Source organism: Homalodisca vitripennis, chromosome 1, assembly GCF_021130785.1.
Source record: "Homalodisca vitripennis isolate AUS2020 chromosome 1, UT_GWSS_2.1, whole genome shotgun sequence".
Taxonomy (NCBI): domain Eukaryota; kingdom Metazoa; phylum Arthropoda; class Insecta; order Hemiptera; family Cicadellidae; genus Homalodisca; species Homalodisca vitripennis.
The window spans coordinates 153,414,249-153,425,662 of NC_060207.1; the positions used below are offsets into that span (position 1 = coordinate 153,414,249).

General features: G+C 34.9%; 1 protein-coding gene across 1 annotated transcript; it reads right to left on the reverse strand.

Moving 5' to 3' along the window:
• Window positions 1–5,433: 5,433 nt before the first annotated feature.
• On the reverse strand, window positions 5,434–7,735 carry LOC124374121 (insulinoma-associated protein 1-like). The gene has a single exon (XM_046832415.1). The coding sequence runs from the start codon at window positions 7,679–7,681 to the stop codon at window positions 6,866–6,868; it is 816 nt and encodes a 271-aa protein (XP_046688371.1). The 5' UTR covers window positions 7,682–7,735; the 3' UTR covers window positions 5,434–6,865.
• Window positions 7,736–11,414: the final 3,679 nt, after the last annotated feature.

An 11,414-nucleotide genomic window follows, 5' to 3' on the forward strand; every position in this document is an offset into this window, starting at 1 on the left:
TCTGTGAGACAATTAGACTATAGCCTACATAAATTTGTTTTGGTCTACAAGGTGTTCTGTGATAACTGCGGTTGCACACGGACATCAGACGGTGCTCACTAGTTGGCCTGCAGGTTCTTATCAGTGATTATCAAAACTGCTAATTGTACAAACCCTTGTACGTCTCGCATTTTTAATTTAGAAAAAAAAACCCTCTGGAATAGAAAAAGATCTGCACGTTTTAATTGACAAGCACAAACAGATCACCGCCGCCTGGCAGTTGGAGGTAGGAGCTGAGCACAGTTGAACAGCCTAAACTGCGACTAGCAATTTATACCTATACCGTGTATTGTCCATTACAAAAATACGTCAGGATCAATAAAATACACTTTCCTTCTTAAACACTTTATTGTGTTCGTATAAGTAATCAATTACAAACAGCCGTAATAATATTGCTATGTTTCCATGAAAAGAAGGAAACCATTTTATTGTGCTAGTCAACCAATGTTCAGATGAAAGCTATTCTCAGTCTCAGTCTTATTGTAACTTATACAATATTCATTAAATACATTTTTACAATGCTTTCGTTCTTCATTCTTGTGCTCTTTTAGTTGTGCGTAGCCATGTGCATAGTTTTTTATATAACTTGTGCACAGGATTTCTCCCACGCAGCAACTAGTGAAATTGTAATGTGTATGTAAATATGATTGAATATTTCTGACATCTGTGCTTTTTAAACCATATTTTTCATGTAACTTTAACTTACAGATCTTTTGAAATCAAGTAGACAATCTCTTTTTCTCTTGTTCCCTTGGGGGCAACATTATTCTATATTTATCATATTCCTATGATTTGTTTTTTGAAATAAATATAATTTGTATGATGATTTGAAACATCAGGATCGATCTTGGCACACGAGGTGGTACTGATTGCAATTTTTTCATTACAGATATCAAATGGAATTAGGCGCATTGCAAGTACTAAAATACTATACAATATGTATGCAAATAACGAAAAGTAATCATTATGATCAAAATTGTAAACAGCCAAACACAGCAAGTTTTAAAATATTGCATATTGAATTTCGATTAAAATTCAATTTAAATGTAAGTTCCTGTGTCTTATACTGAAAATTATAAAATAAAATAATTTATTTAGTTACTAATCACTTGCTCAGTTCAATTCATCATGTGTTATGGAGTATCTGCAGGAACAGTTTTATGAATAAACTAATTTATGTGTATTTACGATATTACTGAATATACCATTTTTACAGTAATAACACCCTGTTCAGTCCAAGTATTCTACATATATTTCACCACAAACAACTGAGTTGTTTTAACTATCACATTTAATCTTGATTTTTGAAGTAAGTGATAGTCATCAATTTACGTAGCAGGTTAAATAATATAACATGAAATGATAAAGACATTTTTGAGTAGACAATTTTTTCAATAATAAAATACTGTGAAATCCAAGTATATAGATTTTAGTTTTTAATCAGAACTTCTGATTATATATATTTTTGTTTTTTGAGGTAGTAAGAGAGAAACCAGTTAGACAATGGGCAAATTTAAAAATAACGACGGATTATTCAAAATAAAATTTATTTTACACTGTACACAAGACAATACAATACAATTGAGGCAAATAAATACATAAACCAGCATATTCTGTCTAAGGTCTAAACTGTGCTACACAAACGTTGACAACTCGTGACATTGTTCTTCACTTTTCAACAACCTAGTGAGTTTTTTACTACAGTATAACTAAATGAAAATACCTCGGGAATAACTAATAACTAACTAAAATGATTAATTATTGGTGCATTTGTTAACACAACACTCAGTGAACAATGTAACATTTAAAGGTCCAAAACAGGCAAAGGAGCAATTATTGTTCGAAATACATACTGTCGATAAAACTCTGTAATAAATTACTACACTTTAACTTAGTATTAATTGCGATTATAAAACAGTTAACAAACATTATTTTGTATCAGCTATATACATGCTAAGAACATAATACAAGTGAATTACATAATAAAAACTATTAATAGATATACATGAATTAAAAATACTGTACAACAAGACACGACGGAATCGGCAAAATTATTCCAAGGTTAACATTCCTTGGTTATCATAATACTCTATCAATAAATACTATTCCTATGTACTACACCGATACAAATACCAGTCATTACGTATAGGCCTACTCTTTCTGTATTTACAAAAGCAATGAGACATACATGAGACATTAAAATAGATAAATATATTTATATACATTATAAACATCATAATTTAATGGACAATAATTATACTTTTGTACATTTAAAATCAAAATCTAAATGATCAATACTATACCATCCATATTATTATTATTAAATAGTTCATAAATAAATAATTATAGGTACATTTATTTCTCTGTTATATAGACAATATTTAATAGTTTTATTTATAGACTAGAATATTACCTTAAACTACAAAGACTAGGTTATGACTAGAAGCCCGGACGAGATCATTTTTGGCCTGCAATACCCTGAACTGTGACTAGTGCGTGAGTGCTTCACACTTTCGATCCATTTTAAACAGTTATTAATACTTCAAACAGTGACAGCGTTAAAAAATAATAGTTTTATACATTTTATCAATTGAGTATTTTTCAATTGAAAGTTGCCTTTATAATGTACTAATTTAAATAACCGAATCTAATAGTTTTGTCGCCACTATGGGTGAGCTTTAGTTTGTGTACGCCGTATTGAGCTGGTTTTATGTGTATGCAAAAGATTGTGTTTATGCGAAATTAAATAACCGAATCTAATAGTTTTGTCGCCACTATGGGTGAGCTTTAGTTTGTGTACGCCGTATTGAGCTGGTTTTATGTGTATGCAAAAGATTGTGTTTATGCGAATTTAAATAACCGAATCTAATAGTTTTGTCGCCACTATGGGTGAGCTTTAGTTTGTGTACGCCGTATTGAGCTGGTTTTATGTGTATGCAAAAGATTGTGTTTATGCGAATTTAAATAACCGAATCTAATAGTTTTGTCGCCACTATGGGTGAGCTTTAGTTTGTGTACGCCGTATTGAGCTGGTTTTATGTGTATGCAAAAGATTGTGTTTATGCGAATTTAAATAACCGAATCTAATAGTTTTGTCGCCACTATGGGTGAGCTTTAGTTTGTGTACGCCGTATTGAGCTGGTTTTATGTGTATGCAAAAGATTGTGTTTATGCGAATTTAAATAACCGAATCTAATAGTTTTGTCGCCACTATGGGTGAGCTTTAGTTTGTGTACGCCGTATTGAGCTGGTTTTATGTGTATGCAAAAGATTGTGTTTATGCGAATTTAAATAACCGAATCTAATAGTTTTGTCGCCACTATGGGTGAGCTTTAGTTTGTGTACGCCGTATTGAGCTGGTTTTATGTGTATGCAAAAGATTGTGTTTATGCGAATTTAAATAACCGAATCTAATAGTTTTGTCGCCACTATGGGTGAGCTTTAGTTTGTGTACGCCGTATTGAGCTGGTTTTATGTGTATGCAAAAGATTGTGTTTATGCGAATTTAAATAACCGAATCTAATAGTTTTGTCGCCACTATGGGTGAGCTTTAGTTTGTGTACGCCGTATTGAGCTGGTTTTATGTGTATGCAAAAGATTGTGTTTATGCGAATTTAAATAACCGAATCTAATAGTTTTGTCGCCACTTTGGGTGAGCTTTAGTTTGTGTACGCCGTATTGAGCTGGTTTTATGTGTATGCAAAAGATTGTGTTTATGCGAATTTAAATAACCGAATCTAATAGTTTTGTCGCCACTTTGGGTGAGCTTTAGTTTGTGTACGCCGTATTGAGCTGGTTTTATGTGTATGCAAAAGATTGTGTTTATGCGAAATTAAAAGCGAGTAGTGATTACTGTCAAGTTTTACGTTTTTAAGCGAAACATACTATGACAAATGTTAGTAATTATTATCTTGAGCTAAGCGGAAAGGGTATTAAAATTATAATACACAAAACTAATTATATCAGAAGATTTAAGTATAAAAGAATGATTAATTCAGAAAAAGTTAATTCGCTTGTTGAAAAAATAGGTACATAAGTCATTTTGTCAATATAAAAAGTTATCGAAATTTTTGATTGATACAGAAATTGTGAAGCAAACAGGAGCACTGCCAGGGATTGCGTACGGCACAGAATGTCCGGGGGTGGCTAAGAAATGACTAGAAACACTCGATTCCTTGCGCATGCGCTCTAAAACTATTATATATTATTACACTTACACTACATCACATTGGTTATTACATCTAGCTATAATTACATATTTATTTTTGACTACTAACAATACCCAGACAGTAAATAAAATAATTTTTACTTAATAAGTAAAGGCGTATACTTTGGAATTATAAAGAATTTAAACATAAAAATATGGGATCAGCCTAATAAGGTAATAAAATGTTAAGTACAAACCATGAGTCGTGCGACATAACAAAAAAATGTATAATGGTATTTTCTTTTTATATTGGTGTTGCAAAATGTTTTTGATACAAAATAAATTGGAAACAAAATTGTTGAGATATATTAGGTCTATTGGGCATTTGGAATAATACTTAAATTGTTGAAATAATTCGGTCACACAACTGTTGAAGGTACCATAATGTATTAAATTAATGATATTTAAATCAAATTTAATAATTGTACAATTACAATTATTGTATATGATTTAATTACTTACTATTTGCTGGATATTATTTCCCTTATCGCGACAGTATAACGATTTAAGTTAGTTTTTACGTAAAGAAACTATTAATGCAATTTATGTCATTTATATTGACCACCATAATATGTGTGTAATAAATGTTATATAGTTTATGGTTGAGCACAATTTTTTAAATGTAAAGAGTTTTTACCAATTTTCTCTTCATATTATTTTTTTTCATTACTTTGTTGGTTGAAGGGAATTTAAAATTATTAATTAAAGTAATTATTGACCATTCTCACAAATGAAAAATGAAGATTCTAGGCGCATTGAAAAGATTTGGTTTTATACCACTAGTAAATTATCACATATTTTCCAATGTTAATTTTAATTTTCAAGAGGTCTTACTACTTTTACTTCAATTACTTTTTTTGAGGTTGCCTGATTATGGGATCTTTCGTGTCGAAAAACCTTGCAAAAAAAAGTCACATTGGAAAATGTGAGATAACTTACTACTGGTAGCATATCAAACTCTCACAAATCTCAAATTTTGACAGTCAAAACGATCACGATACAGGAAATATGAATAATATTACTAGTAATGCCCAGAAAATGTTAAAACTAAATACTGGCAGTAATCCCATACAAATTATGATCTTAGCAATACATAGACATATTGTTATTCGTATACACTTATATAATACACATACACACAATAAACATTCATACATACTAGACACACACACACACACACACACACACACACACACACACACACACACACACACACACACACACACACACACACACACACACACACACACACACACAAAACTTATAGATTAGATGTAGTCTACAGAAAGAACCTTGTCAGTAATACTGATGGGTCACAGCCTGAGGAACGACTCCTTACATCTCGGCGTTCAAGTCTCTTATCTTTTGACGTTGTAAAGCAGACATTATAAGTATTTCCCTGTATTTTATCTAATGGTTTAACCAATTCGTGCAATAATACGTTTGGACGTTGAAAAATATAATTTTATATTTATGTACCTAATTTTTATTACTATTATGTGCACTTAAATAATCTGTAAATTTTAGACTATAATAAAAACTTTCCATTCGTTGTGGGTTTTAAACAACTTTTGCAAACCGATTACTGGAATTTAATTTTTTTCATGCGGTAGGCTATCTTTTTGGACATTGAACTAAGTGTAAACCAATTAGTTTTATAAAATTTAATATAAAATGCTCTTCTGGACTAACCGTAAGAATAGGGGCGTTCCCAAATTTAATCTAACTGACTGTGTTATCTATTGCAATACCCTGTAATATGAGTGATTAATCAATTAATATTTGACAAGCAAGTGTGATCCACGCGTAGGCTACATGTTGAGTCCAATGTGTGCTTGAAAGTTCAAACAGTTTATATGAGTGAATAAAAGCTGTAGTTTAAATAGTTCATGTATAGTAATTATTATAGACACTTTTATGACTACATTATTAAAAGTGTCATTTGGGGCCAGCACTGAGGGATTAGGATGAAGTCTAATTATTTAAAGTTATGTTTAGGTTAGAGTTATGAGCTATGTAATGGAATCTACATTAAATAAACTGTCTTTAAGCAATTTTTTTTGGTAATGAATTAATTGAAGTATTACGGATCTGTTAAACTTTTTTGAAGGTACTACTTACAAAGTATGAGATCATAATGAAATAATCAGTTCTACAATGATATCCTACGTTTTGACATTAAAATACTAATTATTATTACTAATTAAAGCTATTAGATTTTATTATGACTAGATAAGTAATATTTGACTAGAATTACTAAACTGCCTTATAAATATACGATATGACTAGATACTCTGACTAGAAGATCTTTTTTTACAAATGACTAGATTCCACCGACTAGAAATTACATACAAATAGCATTTTAAGGCAATTAAAATTTCAAACCAAGACTAGAGTTTCGGTTTCTAATTTAATTGTACAATATGCCATTTGTTATATAGTTAGATCTAAACTATCTATACATACTATAATATACATGACTAGGATATGGACTAGATATAGTTTGTATATTTACATGACTAGATAACTGACCAGACAAATTTATAAATGACTAGAACTTTGTGAGATCGAAGGAATATATTTACAAGATTAGATATATTGGAGATATCTAGAAGACGGCTATGGACTCACCAGGGGCAGGGGATGGCTGAGCAGGTGCTTCCTGAGATAGGCCTGGCGTCGGAACATCTTGCCGCAGACGGGGCAGGGTATATGGGGGGCCGGACCGGCGCCATCGTCGTCGGAGGCGGAGGTCGGCGGCTTCTGGGTCGAGCCGCGGGGGCGGTGCCACCTCTGGTGTGACGCCAGATTGGCCGGACAGTTGAACACCTTGTCACACTCTGGACAGCGGTACTCTACGTGGACTATGCGGGAACACCTGTGCTGTGCGAGACTGAAGGCGTCCTCGTACATCTCCTTGCAGAGCCGGCAGATGTAGTCGCCGATACGGTTCTCGATCCTGGCCAACTCTGCCTTCGCCTCCTCTGTGACCTCGACCACGTTATAAGCCGGATCGATGTCACCCTTGCGCACCACCAGAGGCGCCTCTCCCTCGTCCAGTTGTCTGATGATGGTTCCAGACACGGGGGAGGTGGTGTCCTCGTCGAAACTCAACTTGCGGACGGCCTTCTTCACTGGGGACTTCCAACTCTTCTTCGAAGATTTCCCAGGAGTCGTCGATTCATCCTCAAAGTTCCTCTTCCTGGAAGGAGGTGACGACGGGGATGGAGTGGCCGGAGGTGTTATTGGAGTGTTCGATTTCAAGGAGAGATCCAACGGTGTGGTATAAGGCTCGGGGTAGAAGCACAAGCGCGGATCGAAGCGCAGTCGTTCCACCAGAGAGTGCAATGGGTTGAACGGTAGAGGATGGAAGGCGCTGAGGGCCTCGTCGTGGCCGGGGACGCCGAGCCGTTTGATCAAAAATCCCCGCGGCATCCTGGCTCCTCTCGGGCCGCCAGCTAGCGCTCGACTAACTCATCTCGTCCCGCTGTACACACTACCTCCCCCCGCGCCGGCGCACTGGGGCTATATACGGCCGGGAGGCGGGACTCTCTTGCCATTGGTCCGTACAACAATGAGTCCCGTGCCGGTAACAATGGAATGCGTGCGGTGCGCCACGCGCGGTGGGGACGGATATTTGCATTCCGGTCGACAGCTATCGGCGCGTGCACAGCTGTCCCTACTCACCCTCCCTTCCCTTGCAGGGGTTTTGTATTATTTGGAATAAATGTGTTCCCTACTATAGCTATAAAACTTCTGTAGATTACAGATTTAACAACTATCATACCATTTTTACGGTAAATTTTTGTATCAAATGTCACGTTATGCAGACCTAATGCTTATTAAAATATTTATTTATAAACAAACATTTACACATAAATTGATGTTACTTAAATTAAATTGAGGCATTTACTCAATAGATACTTTTAAAAACTGTAAACTTTATTTTTATCTTATTTATTTTTGCTAACCATAGAAATACAATGTCTTGTTTATTGTGGTACTCATAGTATTACGTTATCTAGTTTTATGTTTCTAGTTTTGCGATTGATGATATGTTTGCGGAGATAAGATATGAAGTATGTCTAGTTTATATACACCGATAAAACGGCACATTAGTTTTGATATAAATAAGTTAACACATCAGTTAATTCTATAGAGGAAATGTTTACAAAAATAGTTTTATGAAATAATGTATACCTATTTTGCTTTACGAAATACTGCAACAGTTAAAATATTTATAATTATTTTGTGTTACAAATAAAGGTATATAGACCATGAAAACTTTGCATAACTGTTTATTTAAAATAATTTAAGTAAACACCTGACATTACAAAATATTGGATTCAACAAAGTAGAAACCGCACAGTTAAGAAGTGATTATAATGGTAATTATTTAAAATCTAAAAAAATGCATTGTAATGATTTAAAGGGGGGGGGGCATTTTAAATTTCTTTCTTTACGATTTACTAATTTGTAGCCACCAAAGAACTTCAAAACGAATACATTGAAGAAGCCAACCTGACACAGCAGAGCGTAGGAAGGAAGGGTGGAGAAATCTGCAAGGGTCGTGGTGTAGGGTCGTGAGAAGGTCTAGCAGGTAGGGAGGGAAGAGTGAATGAGCCCCAGAAGAAAGGAAGCAGGGAAGGCGACGCAACAAGTGCACGGGGTATTTGAAAGGCGTCTCACAAGTCGAGGGGACTCTGAATGAATGAAGATATCCTGTCGCGTGCCGCCCGCAGGTGTAGCCGCAGGGCTTCCATCCTTCCTTCCTTCCTTCGTCCCGCACACCTGCACTGTCCTGTCTGTCTGAGACAGTCTGTCCACTGACATTGGCAACTTTGAAATGTCCACGACTCGTTCCTACCATTCAGTTTTTGTGTATAGGTGCACGAAACTCGTTCTTTGTATTTTTATGTTTTATATATTGGCGCCATTCCTATCACCCCTATCCTCTCCCTCTGTATGCTACTTTACTTGCATCCGTCACATTTTTAAAGTACTACCCCTTTGCAGCCTTACTCAGTCCGGCGTCATAGGACACTGGACTCTTCAAGGATCTTATCAAACATCATTAGAGAAAGTTTCAATACACTACAAGATTTACAACACAGATAAAGAGTGCTGCAGTAATAGACAGGATGTGAATCTGCGCTGGATGACGAATGAATGACCTTGTAGCCATCGGCTCTCCAAATATAACGTCATTGGCAATGGTGAAATGGAAATGACATAACATGCCAGTAAATCTTACGTATTTTGTTTATGGACCGTGTGGTTGGTGTATTATTATTTATAATAGTTATTATATCTCACTCCCTAGTCCCACAGACCACAGATAAGTGCAATGATTTGATGTAATAGTACACGGGGACAGCTGAGTTACACACGAGTTATAGGCTATGTTGGCTGTCGTAAAGAAGGCTGTCGCTACAGAATATTGAAATCATCAGTCCACTTAATAATGTTGGCTACTTATAGGTTCATCTTTGGTTCTCTAATTGTAGCCTACTATAGGAGACTCCTGATTTAAGGGTGACTAGACGCAAATTCCTAAAAGTAGGACTTAAAAAGCAGGCCAGTATTAAATATTCTTATAAACTTTACGAAAAACATTCACTTGTACATTATTATAAAAACGTACATTATAAATTAGTACTGTATTGCTTGTAATGCAAATAAAAAACTCAAATTGGATTTGTTTTTATTGATAAATCGAAAAACAAAAGGAATTCATATTATTAAAGTGTATACTGATGGATAAAAGTATATTTTATATATCATGTTCATTGTGACACTAGCCATGTGCCGACTTTAGGACAGCTGGAATAGAAAGAAGTACGCTGCGTCCACAGCAGTCAATTTGTTAAACCATGATACCTCATTTTTTTAATTTCATAACCACTGTCCTTTAAGATACCCCCCAAAATGCAGAAAATGGGGGACATTTTTTATAGCTTCACGACTGAAAAACGAAAAACAGAAGGAATTCATATTAAAGTATATTTTATATATCATGTTCACTGCGACACTAGCCATGTGCCGACTTTAGGACAGCTGGAATAGAAAGAAGTACGCTGCGTCCACCGCAGTCAATTTGTTAAACCATGATACCTCATTTTTTTAATTTCATAACCACTGTCCTTTAAGATACCCCCCAAAATGCAGAAAATGGGGGACATTTTTTATAGCTTCACGACTGAAAAACGAAAAACAGAAGGAATTCATATTAAAGTATATTTTATATATCATGTTCACTGCGACACTAGCCATGTGCCGACTTTAGGACAGCTGGAATAGAAAGAAGTACGCTGCGTCCACCGCAGTCAATTTGTTAAACCATGATACCTCATTTTTTTAATTTCATAACCACTGTCCTTTAAGATACCCCCCAAAATGCAGAAAATGGGGGACATTTTTTATAGCTTCACGACTGAAAAACGAAAAACAGAAGGAATTCATATTAAAGTATATTTTATATATCATGTTCACTGCGACACTAGCCATGTGCCGACTTTAGGACACCTGGAATAGAAAGAAGTACGCTGCGTCCACCGCAGTCAATGTGTTAAACCATGATACCTCATTTTTTAAATTTCATAACCACAGTCCTGATACTTCCCATATTGCAGAAAATGGGGGAAATTTTGTATAGCTTTACGACTGATTGTAAGCATTTAAAGCAAGTTTCAGGACCTATGTTGATGTCAGACCAGCGGGAACAGTTAAAGATAACAATATGATTTCTACAGCACGGTTATCAAATATGATATTAATTCATATCCCACATTTTTAACACATAATGATTAATGGAGCAAGTTCATCATTTGCACATTTTGTTTCTGGAAGTAGTAATTTAGAATACTACAAAATGTATGGTAGTTTATGACACGAAACATTTTCTTTCGAGCACAAACATTAAAACCTCATATTCTATTATAGTCTAAGCAATAAATAAAAATAGTTTTTTTGTGAAAATTTAGTTGCATTTTGTTTTGCAATGGCACTTATATTGTGATAACCAACAGCTGATTATGTATCAAGGGTTATCACAGCATATTAAATCACAGCTGTAGCGGAACAGAAAGACAGACAGACAGACAGATGTAGGACCAGCTGCTCGCACCCCACTGTACCCCATCCACCCACTTACAGAATAACTGAACTG